We start from the raw sequence: 15,539 nt of genomic DNA, 5'->3' as shown, positions 1-15,539 counted from the left end.
TCTTTTCCTCACGTAAATAGCATCATTATGATCTTAGCACTGCAGCAAACGATATCTTGTAAGAGAACTACCAGCTTCTTTATCCTTTCTTTGCAGTTTACATACTTGTCACATTCCGGTCTCGTTACCGTAGGCAGTTGTGCAGAGACAAATGTCAGATACTTGCCACATTATGACAAGTTTACTCCGGCATACTATAACTCGTAATCGTTATAGCGAAAAGTAATTTGAAGTTAAAATTGTTGTTGATCCGACACGATTCACTTTTAAAATGTTGAAATGCTCGGTTTTGAACACTGCTGAATTAGCATCATGTGCTGAAAAATAAACGTAAAAAATGTTATCAAAATATGGACCATTTTAAAAATGAACCATAGGCATTGCCTACACATTTGAATGAAATATGAGAAGCACTACATTGTCGTAATATCGTAATAACGAATGATGATATTATCGGTGAAGAGTAAAATAATCTCATGAATGCACATAGGTCAAATATGTATAACTTCAAATGGTAGTTTTATTTCGTACAAGAGAACGATTCAGCATTTATGCATGTTTGTTCCTTAGTCAGGTTCGTTACTTATATGCCCGATAATAACGAATGGTCATACCTTATATGTTTTTATTCACTGTAGTCAAACATAATACACTCGACTCTTCTGTTCTGTTAACAAAGGATTATGTGTATTTCACATTATTCTGCTCTTTTCCACAAAAACTTTTCTCATGTAGGAAGTGAGTCGTATGTGATGTGATTTAGCTTGTTCTTAAGCGCAACTATGATCTGAATTATTTTTCTGCACACAATCATATTACTCATTACTGGGTCTTTATTTCGTAGCTTGAAATGTACATTTAAATCGTAAATTAAAACAAACATAAAAACCTAAATTACATAAACCTCCAAAGCGCAAGATGATCCTTTATTACTCGACGTTTTATTTACTTCTTTTCTTAGAAAACCGTCTATTAAATGTAAGTGAAAATAGGAGTTAACAGAATATGAGAGCCTCCCGTAATGAAGGCGTATAACATATTTTCTCCGTCCACTACCTGTAACTGCTGCTGCGAAAGAGTTTTCAACTCCGAAGGTGATCATCATTCTAGCCAAAGGGATATCATGTTTGATTTTATGGGTACACGGCATAAATAATCCGATGAGTATACAATCATGATCACGGAGAGAAGCGTCTTATATCAAGCAAAAAACGAAACAATATCATCCTGATGCGTTTTTTCTTTTGTTTTCGATTTTCATACTAGTTCAGTCCCGAAGATAATATGGTTATCACTTGAGAACTATCCTTCCTTTTATTTCGCTTCATGCCATTTGCTGTAAATGTACAGTACCTTAGGATTTTCCTCAACAGCAAAGCAGCAAACTTCCGTGCGCTACCTCCTCTTCGTTGCTAGTAGCAATCCGATAGATTTAGTATCCCACCTAGCAGGGTTAACTGATATTCTAACAGCTTTCCTTGCTCAACAGCTTAGCGATGGAAGCACTGTAAAATGTTTATTTTCTTACTGCACAACACCATCACCCTCCTCTGGTGCCATTGTAGAGACTGACGATCAGGAGAAATTACGGTACATGTTTCTAACATATGCACAAACTTGTATTGCATGCATATCATGTGTGTGTGTTTAAATTTTCAAAGTAAATTTAGCTCAAAGAATCGCTTTAAAAGATGCTCAAATGAATCGATCGATAGAGAAATACTACATGCAGCACTAGCTGCACAAAGTAGCAAGTTGAAAGAACAAACCTTTGTCTTTTTCAAAGTATTTCCAGCACCATTCGATATTCTTTCGAAACAACTTTTCATCTTAGATGCAATACGAGCGAATATCGAGTTAAATGATTTGTTTAACGATAATGTGACAGAATAATATAGCTGTTCGCTACTAGTATAATAGCTTGAGAGCAAGATTCGTAGTTTTAGAAATGCATTGTAATGTGCAACGAACAAATAATGACAGCTTCAAACGAATGTTTTAATTATATTCGACATTTAAACGAATGAATAAAAAATATACAAAAACACATCAAACAAAACATGCCACACATTTTTTCCTAGATTTCCGTTAATATGATTGTTTGCATTTCGAATCATAAAAGAAAACCTTCCAACTTAACGATGTTCTTAAACTGGCAAGCCATTCTAGTTAGATTCGGAATGGAACAATCGAACACATGTGAAAATCTATACCAAGCTGATACAGAAAACATAAATCATGCTTCCAAGAGAAACCATTTTTCAAAGTTTTGGCTCTGGTATGATTTACAATCATAAGAAGCAGTAAGAAACTGGTTGCCCGTCGACTATATCCATCGACGATTAATTCCGAATAAATACACCCACATGGTGAGTGTAGCATGCTTTGAGTTATTTGTTTTAGAGTAACTAGCCAGTAAACCTAGTTTGCAATGTTTCACTTTAAACAATGTATAACGAATCGCTAAGCTCTGTATTGTCGCCGACACAGTTTATAGAAACTGATGAAAAACGAATAAACCTCCTGATTCCCTCTAGGGGAATTTATTATTGCCACACCTATTGTCCTTAGTGCATTTTTTGCATGAACACACACCCACAAATACACACATGTACACAGTTTGAAGCCTTGATGAGGCTGTTGCTTAAACGTTATCTCCGTAGTCTCGTTCGCCAACATTTAACCGATCCGGTGCCGCAGTGACGGAAAATCCCAAAATTCGACTGTCGAGCTTCATCATCTTATTTTTTTTAATCTTCTTACCTTTACCCTGGAAGAGAAAGAAATAAAAACATTCTTAATTATGGCTCGTTAAACAATTATTTTGTCACTTGATCCAAAAATAACAGAAATATTGCAACAATTTATTTTTATCCATTTCTATGTTATTTCCAATATCACTGTGCTAATAAAAATCAGTTATGCATATTACACAATAGTGCAAATTAATTAATTATATATAACCTTAAATTTTAGTCAACGATTTACCTTGATTTCTTGGAAATCGTTTGACGATGGATTTATCGCTGGTGCGGGTTTGCACATATCATCGATGTGGGCATTCTTTTGGCGCTGCTGATTTTTGTACTTCGAGCGTCTTTCCAGAAACTGCTTAGCAAATTCCGAACACTCTTTAGTTTCACCTTAAAATGGTAATAAAAAGTAGATAAAATACTTGTTCTACTTTGTAATGACTATCATTGAGGAATTGTTTTTCGTTGCCTTTTAATCGTACCTAAGTATAAACGAATATAATCCTTCACCTCGAACGGTGATTCAATGTCCTGTAGAAATCCGACAAATGTTGGAACTAGAAATAATTAGTCGAAAAAAATGAAATCATGTTATTATCAGTGAGTAGTATTAACAGTGAGTTCAAAAATAAATAAGTATTATCGAACAAACATTCCAGAGATATAATAAGTACTCACTGTCGACGTTGCTGTTCAATGAACCCAGGGCCCGAGTGCACCAGTCGGTAAATTCATTTGTTTGCTCGTTCAGATGCTTCCGTTCGTCCTTCCGATCGCTGTTGTTAGCAGTAGAAGAGCTATTTTTAATGCCGCCCGTCTTGCCGGTGCTAGATGAGCCGCTTCCCTTTGCTGATGACGTGGACGATTGCTGCTTCTGCTGCTTGGCGGTGGCCACTGTCGTCGACGAACTGGTGGAAATGCTTCCCATTGTTTTGCTCTTGCTCAACAGTTGTTGTTGCTGCTGTTGTTTGCCCGATGCTCCTCCGGCCGCAACATTGGTGCTACTTGATTGCTTTCGAGAAGTATTGCCAGCAGCCTTACCAGCAGCAGCAACAATCGAAGCGGCAGTAACAACCGAAGGCTGACTAGGTTCCTCCCAGAAGCCACCGGAACTAACGCTATTGCTGAGCCCAGAACCCACTGATCCTCCACCAAGCGGATTTCCCGCATCACCGGCGGTATCTCCGGTCCACGCTTTAGTGGAGTTGAAATATAGCATACTATTGCCTCCGCGGATCTGCCAAACCGCTGATCCAGCTCCTGCCGCACTACCGCCACCACCACCACCCAGAAGGGTGGCCATCAAATGATCATCTTTCTTGGCGCTTTTGGCACTGCCTTGGGCAGCAATCGCTGCCACCGTTAAGCCGGTCGCGTTAGCGTTCTTCTCCCTGGCACGTTCAGCCGCCGCAGCCTCTTCCGCTTGGATCTCTGCCAATGGTTTCACCTTTGCCGGCATCAAATTCTGGGCGTTCCACTTCAGCTTGCCATCCAACAGCTGCGATTGCATCTCCAACATTTGCTGGTGCTCCTGCTGTTCGCGAATGCTGTGCTCCCGGCGAGCCATGAGGGCACGCTCGGTCTTTTGAATTTCCGTTAAGCTCAGGCTACTATTAACTATTTCTGCCATTGCTCCAGACCATGGTGCTGGTACAGCCCTAGCGACAGGGCGTTGTTGCTGTTGTTGTTGCTCCTGGATTTTAATCGCTTCTCGACGCTGGGACTCAAGCAATTTCGCTTTCTTCTGAGCTTCATGCTCCTCTTGCATTTTTTTCTCCTCGGCCATTTTTCGCTTCTGCTCTTCCTGCTGTTGTTTTTTAAGCTCTTTCTGGCGCTTCTTTTCTTCTATTTCTTTTTTAACGATAATGAATTCGCTTTCTTCCTCAGTTGTTATTGTTACCTGTCCGTTACTGTTACCACTCGCAGAGATGTGATTAACTTTTTGTTGCTTTTTAGATTTTTGATTTTGTGATAGCGTAGTTTTTTCCTCCAGGGAATCAACATGATTCGTAACCTGTTGTTGTTGCTGTTGCTTATTAGTTTGCTTCTTAGTGGTACTAGACTGTTGCTGTACAGTCGTTTCCATGGCAGTGACTTCCTTTTTTTGACCCTCCTTCGCTTGCTTTTGATTATACTGCTGCTGTTGCTGTTGTTGATGTAATTGTTGTTCTTGCTGCTGCTGTTGTTGTTGTTGCTGTTGCTGCTGTTGCTGCTGCTGCTGCTGTTGTTCCTGTTGCTGAATTTGTTGCATTTGTTGCTGTTGAAGTTGCTGCAGGTGTTGCTGATTTTCTTGAAGATGTGTGTGTGATTGTTGTTGATGATGTTGCTGTTTTTGTTGAGCAAGTACATTCTCCTGATGTAACTGTTGCAATTGTTGTTGTTGTTGTTGTTGCTGCTGCTGCTGCTGTTGCTGCTGGTGCTGCTGCTGTTGTTGTTGTTGCTGTTGTTGTTGCAAAAGATGCTGCTCTTTTTCCATCTGCTGTTGCTTTTCCGCTTGCTGATGATGCTTAAATAAAGAAACCACAGATGGCGCCTGCGGTTCATTTGAAGGACCGCTTCCACTTAACAACAGCGGATGCCCGGTGATTGGTAGACGGGATTGTTGTTGCTGCATTAGCGACGCGAATGAGGCACTCGTGGGAGGTGGTAGGTCGCCCCAATTGGCAGACGGACCAACAATTGGACCGCGTGGTCCCATACCGGGTAGCCCAGTACCGGCATTTGCCGATTGTGGTTGGCTGGCAGCAGCTGTCTGCATCCAGCCCGGTGCTCCCATCATATCGGCAGCCAATTTGGAAGACGGCTGCTGATGCTGATGAGGCTGCATTTGTTGCGGACCTTGCTGTTGGTTTTTATGCAAAGACATTTGCATGAACAGCGAATGTATCGGATCTTCCACACCGGATTTTGCTCCGGATGGATGACCTTGCTGCTGATGTTGCGTTGGGGGCTGCTGCTGTTGCTGCGAAATACCACCACCTGGACCTCCCAACATGCCGCTGCGGTTCAACAGCAAGTTATTTGGCCCCAGTTGGCCAAGGTTTTGTCCCGCTGTTTGATGATTGAAACCAATGCCATGCATCAATTGTCCCAGCGGGTCATGTCCTCCAGTAGCAGCGGCGGCGGCTGACGGATCGACTGCCATATTGCCTGCATCAAATAATTACAAAAACATTTTGCCACTTTAGTGTCCATCAATACAAATACTTATAGCTTTCATTTTATTTTATAGTACCTATTTACACTTACCCAGCATTGGTCTTGCACCGGCTAATTGTGGAGACTGATTGAAATCGGGTAAGTGTAGCTTTAAGAAGGCATTATTACCATGATTACCAGCGCCCGTCTTTTGCAACTGCTCCATTATCACATGTGCAGGTGGTGGTTGTTGCTGTGGTTGACCTTGCTGTTGTTGCATTTCCCGTAGCTTCAAGTTGACTAGGGTATCTTGACTCGTTGCCATTATACCACTTCCACCAACACCAGAGTTGCCAGCGCCAAAAATGCTAGCAACTGGTGGTTGCTGTTGCTGCTGGTGCAGCTGATTAGCACCGGACCCACCGCCGCTAGATAAAGATGCCGAGGGGGACATCATACCCAGACCAGCTACTTCGGAACTCATTAGCTGGCTCATGTGCTTGGTGATAATTATGTTCTGCTGATCGGGCGTTAGTAAATGCCAGCCGTCCGTGTTTTGCAGCTTCTGCAGCAGCAAACTCTGCTGCCGGAACAGATGCAAGGACTGTAGTCCGGGCACGTTCGAGGCGCCGGTAGCTCCCGGACCCGCGTTCCCGTTTCCAGATGCGAGTGCAGGATGCAAAGGGACTTGTTGGGACTGGGCTACCGGAATTGGAGCACCCGCCGAACCGGCTGGTTGCGATTGGGGCTGATTCGGTGAAGTCAGCACTGCACTTCCATTAGCACCCGCCGCCCCTTGTTTCGGCTGCCCTTGAGACACCGTCCCGACGCCGGCTGCCGTTTGTTGCTGCGTCGCTTGTTGTTGCGGAGAATGTTTCAATACCGATGGTCCACCGGCACCCGCTTTAAGGGGCGGAATCGTGATTGAGTTCAGGAACGGAATTGCTCCACCGCACAGCGCCACCAAAGTGCCGAGCGTACTGTAAACGTCATCGCAAGCTCGTCTCACCGATAGCGAATCATCGAAGTACCCAGCACGGTACCATTCCGTCATTTCCGCTGCCTGGAATGGTCCCTGTACCTTGCCCTGCGGATCGCGATAGTACCAAGTGTCCGTACCAGGCGGAGCGGGAGGTGGCCCCATCAAGTGATGCAGCTGTGCCATAGGATTAACACCCGCCACAGCCGCACGGTTCGCAGTACCAGCATCCGACATTAGCAGGGGATTGACATGCGACAAATTGCCATTGCCAAACAGTTGCTGCATCGGTTGGAGCGCCTTCGGTAAAACCATGTTCATCGGTAGTCCTGCTGACGCTCCCACCATTGTAGCGGTCGTAATGACCGTATCCGCGACCGACATTCCAAATACAGGCGACTTGCCGAGGCCACCGGCACCAGCGGCGATAGAGGAAATTACCGATGGGTCACCGTCAGTCGCCATAAACTCATCGTCCATGATGAGTTGAGCGACCATGTCATCTGCAACTTCCTGCATCCGGTCGACGCTCGTGCTCGATGGAGATTTTTTCGGTTCCTCACTCGGTTCCCGTTGCTCGGTGGGTCGGTTATGTTCCTCATTCGCGTCGTTCTCGTTTCTCGTATCTCGCTCTTCGGAAGACAATGATTGTTTTCCGCCATCACTTACAATTGCACTTTTCGTACCATCGCTGTTCTTCTGCCACGCAGGTGAATTGTGTCCCACATCTCGTTCCGTCGCTGGAAGTGCGCCACCAACTGGCGATGGAACGGAAAATTCGATCGATTCCCGCGAAGACGAAATACCCTTTGCAGCACTCGACGATGCTGTTGCAGGACCATCGTTAGCGGCATCGACAGGATGATCCGTCGAAAGATTAATCACTGCCTTATCTGGCTGTTGTTGCTGGTGATGTGCTGTTTGTTGCTGGTGTAGCGATTCACTGCTGCCCATTTGTTGTTTATCTTTGTGTGGGTCGCCGTCCACCTTCGTACCATCCGCTTCCACCGTTTCGTTAGCTCTGCTACCACTGCCTACATGATTGATCGCTTTCTTTCCCTCTCTTCCTTTGACAACTGTTGACCCTTCGGTACGGAGCACGTCGGAAACTTTGTCTTCTCTACCATCATCCCGGCGATGCTCGCCTCTTGCGATATCACTTTCTTCCGCCCTACGTCGGACGTTTTCCTTTGTCCGATCTTCGTCTTTCGCATGATAGTTTGCCTTACTATGGGTGCTTTCGCCACCGCCGTTCGGTTCACCGATACCATCGTATCGACCAGCGGCACCAGTGCCACCCTCACCATCGTTATCGGAATCGTGGAAAGCACCAGTGGCGTCGAAGCTGCCACCGAAATCAGAAGGATTCTCGGTAGCCCACTCCGGCAGCTCATCCGTGTCCCAATTTGGTCGACGCATCCCACCCGGACCCATCGAATGGCCGGATGAGTTTAGATCACCACCGGACGAAAGGCGCGATTTATAACCGGGAATCATACGGTCGCTACCGCTGACGTTCAGGCCACGCTCCAATCCGTGATGGGATGTACTGTCCTCGTCACGCCAGCTCGTCGAACGCGTCCATTTCTCGCGCATTACGCCCGTAATACTACCAGGACCGCCACCAGCCCGCCAATCTCCAACTCCATTACTGAGAGTGCCACCGCCGGAACTGTCGTCATCAGTTCGAGAACGACGCCAGCTCTCCATCCCACCACCGCTCGTGCGGACACGCGTACCATACTCCTTCCGTGGGCTCGAGGACGAGTTGTTCCACTCGACATCTCCTCCGAGTCCACCTCCCACACCACCGCCCAAACCGCTGCCACCGGTTCCGTTGCGCTCCAGCCACGGTCGTTCACCCTATAACATAGAAAGCAAAAATTTGTAATCGAAAGCAAAGACAACATGTTGGCGGTCACGCTTACTCTTCCTACGCCTCTGGACTCATCTTCGTAGAAAGAGGACGATCGTTGATAGCTGGTATATACGCCCCTTCCACGTCCTCGACCGCGATCCACCGAACCACCACGAGCACCACGGCCGGGAATTCCAAGTGAAATGCTTCTCGATTGCCAAATGCGCTACAAAAAAAACAAAAATCGATATAAATATGGGCATGTCAGCAAGGATTTCAACAGCTCTAAATCATCGCATCTTCACACTTGGTGGCTTACTCTTGTATCCGGTTCAACAGTCAACTCTTCTTCCGGGCAGGGCGTCAGGGCAAGTGGTGGTTGCGGCTTGTCGACGAACAAATTCTTGTAGTTTACCAGTATATCCGGCGTTTTGATCGTTCTTCCATCGAACAGGGCCAACATCTCCTCTCGCCCATATCGGAACTCGGCCAACGGATACCGCACCGTAGTTGCTGCTCCAGATCCGTTGCCATTACTGGCAACCGCTGCAGCGTTCCCACCCGAGCCCCCACTATACGAGCTGCTATTGGAAAGGGCAGCACTGCCCCCACCACCACCCATGCCACTGCCACTGCTGCTATGCGAGTGGTGCGACGATGGCGGCTGCGAGTGGTGGTGCGGATGATGTTGATGATGCAACCCAGCACCACCACCGCCGCCGGCATTGTTGGCGATGGTGCTGCTGCTGCTGCTGTTACTGTTCAGCATCGTATGGCTGCTGTGGTGACTGCTGCTGCTGCTATTCGCATTGTGATGGTTACTAGTGGTGTTGCTATCAGACGCCACCTTCCGCAACCAGGCGGGCCCAAAGTTGATTGTGTCACTCATCCTTGCACGCACCGAAACCGGAAGAGGAATCACAGTACAACCGATGGGCGGGGGAGGTTGTCGCTAGAGTTTGGGTAGTTGTCCTTTTCCGCTGCAACGAGTGCTTTTTCGGTGTGCGCAGAATAACCGATCGTATGGGTAATTGTTAAACCGCTTGTTACGAATAATGGCAGGGTTTCGTTGACAGAGATAATTAATATCAGCGCAGCTCCTCAGTGTGGTTGGTGATGGTTGAATCCACACTCCTGCCGTGGAGGGGCCCTCGAATGCCTTCTTTCCTAGCTACTATTCCCATGTGCCATACAGAATCGACCGTACATTATTGCACGTTCATCCAAACGCCAGCCATGTGAACGAAAGAGAAAGGAACAATAGAACATCATGAGCAACGCTGTCATTAATTTAAAGTCATTAATTTATATCGATTGAAGACCCAGTTTCCCCAATTTACAGCCATAACTACGACACAATTAACCACCCGCAGGCTCTTTCTATCTCTCGCAATGTCTTTAGAGGTGGGGAGAGTGTGATTTATTTCCAAATCAGTTGAGAACTTGTTTTCCACAATTGATCTGTGTACCAGCCAGTAGTATAAAACCAAGATGAATTATGAAAAAGCGTCCGTTTTCTGCGCCTGCTTTAATCAATCAATTGATTGCAATTGTAAACAGTAACGTATGATCGCGTGATTGAACTGCTAATCGAGTAGACGCACACACGCCCGCAGTGTCTCGACCGTACGAGTGTTTTGTTTGCATAACAGTTGTCGCTATGGTCAAATGAAATACTATAGAAAACACGGTAGGACTACGTGAAGTATGTTTATATTTCTAGTATATATGAGCAAGGTTCTATATTTCATGTATCATATATGAAACGTCTTCATATTGTTGTAAATGTTGGTCTTAAATCAAGTACAAATGAATAGTTTGCCTGTGCCTCTCGAGGAACCTAGAATCCTTCATTCTCTCAGTGCAATGCGGATATCGCCAGTAAACATGTGAAAACAGCTTCGGGGTTTAATTTGTAATATTTTTTTCATCACCGCCCGTAACGCTCTTTTACCACGACCTTTAAAAAACACTCTCCTATAGCGTATGATATTGTAAAAAAAATCTCTGTGATTATACAAAACAAATTTGAAAATGATAGTTATGTCCAGAAGATTCGGAATTCGTTTACGAAATATTAAGGAAAGCGGGAGGTTAAGGCTATCATGGAACTGTTACCAGTTGCCAATGTCCGATACGAATCAACTGAATCAATACACAACCTTATCAATTCTATTACATGCCACGTCTCGTGATTGACTTCCAAGGGAAACAATAAGGACCCAGTTAGGGGGACCTACCGGAGCAGTTTTTTGATAAGCTGATTGTTCACTCAAGATATTAATTAATTGATTAGATCATGAATCATGTTGAAAATGGATTTGATAGCCCTACTCTTGTTACACCTTAACTGCACAACGAAAGGATGTTTCAATATGTTTCATTAGTTATTTTTGTTGTAGCTTAAACTATCGATTTTACCGCTTGCAGTAGTATACCTCAAACGATTATTGTTTTATAAGTTGAATCTACAATTATTTAACTTAAATGATTAACACTACACGGAATGTAAGATATTCTTAATTACTTAATCGATGATAAGCTCTATAACGCTAAAGTAACACTTGTAGTCCATACGACAGTACAATGGATGAAGTGCCCTTCTTTGCGTTGGAAATGTGATAAATCTAAAATAAGCAACAAAGGAATCTAGAAAAAGCAATTGATTCATCATGACCTCTATTCAACGGTTTTATGCTTTATCTATTCGCAATGAATCTTTTGTTTGATATGAAGTACGGAAAAAGAAAGCTTGCAACATTTGCTGACCATCTTTTTGCTATACGCACATTAGCTATTGTGCGATATAGTTCACTAAACAGGAAAAATGAATAATTAAGCGGTACAGTTCAAAAAACAAAAATTAATATTTTTCATCAACAGCGCATAAATTAAAACGATTACACCCTTTTACTACGCCAAAACCGTGAAGCATTCCCATTTAAATATCGCGTGTATCTGTAGTTAAGCTAACAGCCAACTGCTTCAAATGCACACATTCATCAGCTGGCGTATAAAAATAGTTTTTCGAAATGTGTCAACGACATACATGGTGTCAGTCACGTGAAAAAACCTCACCAACCATCCACCAATCGAACCAGTCATCCGGAAGAAAAGCAAACATACAGACCACATGCTCATTTTGAGCTGATAATGCATTTAACAGCGTTTCAATTATGTATTACTGCATAGCATAGATTAACATAGAAACTAATCTCAGAAAATAAGAAGAAAAAATGAAGTAAATATATAAACGAAAATTAAAACTATGTTGGATAAGGTTAAGCAAAGATGCGACATACTTCTCCAACCTCTAATTGCATACTAGTGCTATCGGAGAATCTTAAGATTTCATTTGTGACCTCAATATCATAAATAGCTCAGAAAGGATCAGTTTCTTCATAGATAACTGATTGAAATATGCAGAGCGAAGAAGCATTCCAAGCGATAACTGCATATGATAATGAGAAACATATGTGTAGTTTTTTCATCATGACACGCTCGTTTACTTTGTTTTTCTACATCTCTTTGCCACCATAGGTTAAAAAATATCATCTTGTCTCTCAAGGTATTTCTACAATTTCACACGATCAAAAGGTTATAAAATAAAAAAACACAAAAATCAAAAGCTGCGTTTGTGTTTGTAGCCCCCTAATACTATTTCAACAACTAATCTCTACAGTACACAAAATTGGAAATGCGTAAACGAAAACCTACAAGTACTTGACATGCTACCTAAAATAAGGTATCCCGAAGCACGAAATTGTAACCAAACGTGACATTTACAAAAAAAAATTAACACAGAATAAACAGAAAATATTACTTTGCATTTGACCTACGTTCTGCCGAAAGCGATTTTTCGGGCCCTTTTTATAAAACGAACTGTTTGGGATATACGAAAAAGGTGCGATGGAGAGCATGTTAAAAAACCCAGCCAAAAATGAAAAACGAATGGAGAGACATGAGATCTACAGTTTTCTTGTCCTCCAAAAATCTTATTTCTTTCTTTGCTACGCGAATGCAAAAAGAATTATTACCGGCATCCCCTAATTATGAATTATGGACACTTTAAGAACACGATACAAAATTTGGTGGTTTCCACCGATCCCTGCATGTAATGATGCCCCATGGTGTGCGTTCCACGAAGCTCAGCACAAAATATGAAAATAAATCGATGCCACTACGGCGAAAACAGAAAGGCACAAAGCCAGGTCTGGACGCATGATTTCATGCAGTAAAACATTTTACCGTAATTTGCTGGTAGCTTGCAGTTTTTACAGCGTCAAATTATTACCAGCAAAGGTGGCACAAAACAAACGAGCAAACGACGCATACAAGCAGCGTTTGGCGCATTTCTTGTATGCATCTTTATTAATGTGCTTTCAAGAGGGTAGATATACAATGCGAACAGCATTACTTTCTCATTTGATTTCCTATGCTATCTAGCAAAGCTTGTCTGCCTATTGCATATCTAACTACGAAACTAACTGTCGTTCGCAGGAATTACCCCGTCGTCATTCTACACTGATCGATACTAAATTCATTACACGCGGCGTCCACGTTCCATGTATGTAAAATTCCTTTCAAGTCGCTATGCTGCGGAGCATCCAACGGAGCTCCAACGGACGAACGACGTGGTTTAATACTTTTCTTGCGGTTGCATCGCATTTGCTTCCTTGGCGGAAATTTCCTCCGACTCGTTTGGCAACTCTGGCTTGCTAAGAACTTGCATTTCCTCAGCCGTCCGTTCTACGTCACGATCCCCACCGACGAAAGCATTGTGGATCCCGCCGCCGCCACTGCTACTGGAAGGTACCGTTTTTTGCTTTCCAAAATTCTCTCCATCCGCGATCGTTTCCGGCAGCTTCTGGTTATGCGTTTCCGGCAGCAACAGTGACAGTACTCCGCCAACGAACGCAAGTGCTCCGAAGATAAGCAACGGTAACGGTTGCCAGTAGTCACCGAGCAGATTGAAATACGGTGCCAGTATGCCACCGACTCGGGCGCTAGTTGATGATGCCCCGAGAGCGACATTCCGAATGACAGTGGGAAACTGTTCGGCCGAAAAGACGTATACCGTGCCGTAGCTGGACGTGATGGCCATCTTACCGAGCATGGCAAGCACCACGATCAACCATTGCTGCGATGATGGAACGGCCATCGTCATCAGGAGCATGGTTCCGGCAAAGATCATGCAACCACACAGGATCGTCCGCCGGCCCCATCGATTGAGCGTGAGCAGCAGGAATGAGTAGGCCGGAATTTCCACGGCACCGCTGATGACGAAGTTGAGCAGAGGGTTTCCGCCGAGATTGTTCGTGTTCCACGACAACCCGTAGTAGGTCAGGCTGTTCACGAACCAGTCGAAAAAGATCAGCATCGCTTTCCGCCGAAGATTGGGATATTTGAAGATGTCCAACAGCGAGGGTTTGGGTTCGTTGGAGTCGTCTTGCTGTTGCGTTTTGTCCTCCTCCAGCAGCTTGTCGAGGGCCTCCTGCGGGACGGTCAGCTTGTTCGATTGGGCCGCCTTCTCAATGACCGTGATGGCCTCCGTGGGACGTCCGTTCGAGAGCAGCCAGCGTGCCGATTCGGGGATGAGCCACCAGTAGCACATGAACAGGATACCGGGTAGGGTTAGGGCGATCTGTAGCATACGCCAGCCGTGAATGAAGTACGCGAACGCGGCCGTCAGCATGTAACCGACGGAGAAGAACATCATGCAGACAACACCGGCGTAAAGGCGATCGCTTGGACCCACCATTTCCATCGCTATAACGTACGCCACGAGAAACACGCCGGATGTGGTTGCTCCCACCACCATTCGCGCAAGCGTGTAGGTGAAAAACTCGGGCGCAATTCCCGCCAACACGCCGAAAATCACCTGCAGCACCAGCGAGGCGAAGAAGATCGGCTTCCGGCCGTGTTTGTCTGACAGATAGCCAAATCCGATGCTGCCCAGCATTACGCCAACCATGAACAGCGAATCGGCCGAGGCTCGGAGCCAGCTTCGATCGCACACCATATCCCATTCGGTGACGGTGCTGCTCTCGAACTTGGTGCGATCGTACACCCAATGGTCGCAAGGACGAACGCCTGCCGCCGGTGTACCTCCCGTCCAGTAGTCATCGGAAAAGTCCGCATCGAGGTAATTGCAGGTGGAGTACTTCTTCGTTAGTGTGTCGATTGGGTAGGCCAACGAGAGCCGATCCGCCGGCAATGAGTATGAGGCATTTTCCAGCTCGAACGGCAAACGGCACCGGTAATCCGGAGTGGCGAGCAGAAACACTCCGGCCAACTTGTGGAATGCACAGCATATAGCCGGTAGGCATAGCAACACGTAGATCCGGCGCTGGTAGCTCCCGAAGCCACCGAGGTGCGGCAAAATGTCATCGTAGGCCATGATCGCACCGGGAGTCGAATTGTTTTGCTAGCTCTGGCTGTCAAATACGGCGTTCGTCGTCTATGGCGTTCGTTGCGCTGTCAAATTCAACCTGAGAGCGGGAGAGCTGCTGCACTCAGGCGTATCCCAACGAAGTTTCGGAACTCCACGAACCGCCGCTTAGCACGCGTTTTACGCACACACACACACACACTGTGTCACACGTTTTTCGCTGGACGGCGGCGGCAGTCCACGTTCCACCTAGCCCTTGTGCTTTCTGCGCAGCTGCACGAGTAATGGATGGCTTTTTTCACGATATCGTCTCCTTTTCAATGCCGGCAGCAGCAGGCAATAGGTGAAAACCAATGTGGCTCGCTAGGTGAATGATTTCTTGCTCTTCTATTGCCGAATGCCGTATCATGGAGCCTTCGG

The 15,539-nt window shown here is 45.4% G+C and overlaps 2 protein-coding genes across 2 annotated transcripts; both read right to left on the bottom strand.

The window, feature by feature from the left end:
- Positions 1-559: 559 nt before the first annotated feature.
- On the bottom strand, positions 560-9,635 carry LOC128720926 (GIGYF family protein Gyf). Its single transcript, XM_053814628.1, has 8 exons — positions 9,048-9,635; positions 8,799-8,954; positions 8,700-8,733; positions 6,003-8,669; positions 3,432-5,903; positions 3,236-3,310; positions 2,989-3,143; positions 560-2,770 (listed from the first exon to the last, which is right to left on the bottom strand). The coding sequence occupies exons 1-8, from the start codon at positions 9,615-9,617 to the stop codon at positions 2,645-2,647; spliced, it is 6,255 nt and encodes a 2,084-aa protein (XP_053670603.1). The 5' UTR covers positions 9,618-9,635; the 3' UTR covers positions 560-2,644.
- A 3,732-nt stretch (positions 9,636-13,367) lies between these two features.
- Positions 13,368-15,128, bottom strand: LOC128721103 (organic cation transporter protein-like). Its single transcript, XM_053814825.1, has one exon. It carries the CDS (start codon positions 15,126-15,128, stop codon positions 13,368-13,370), a length of 1,761 nt encoding a protein of 586 aa, XP_053670800.1.
- Between the last annotated feature and the right edge of the window lie 411 nt (positions 15,129-15,539).

Source organism: Anopheles nili, chromosome 2, assembly GCF_943737925.1.
Source record: "Anopheles nili chromosome 2, idAnoNiliSN_F5_01, whole genome shotgun sequence".
Classification (NCBI taxonomy): domain Eukaryota; kingdom Metazoa; phylum Arthropoda; class Insecta; order Diptera; family Culicidae; genus Anopheles; species Anopheles nili.
The sequence above is the reverse complement of the archived record's forward strand: the minus strand, read 5'-3'. Positions and strand labels throughout refer to the sequence as shown.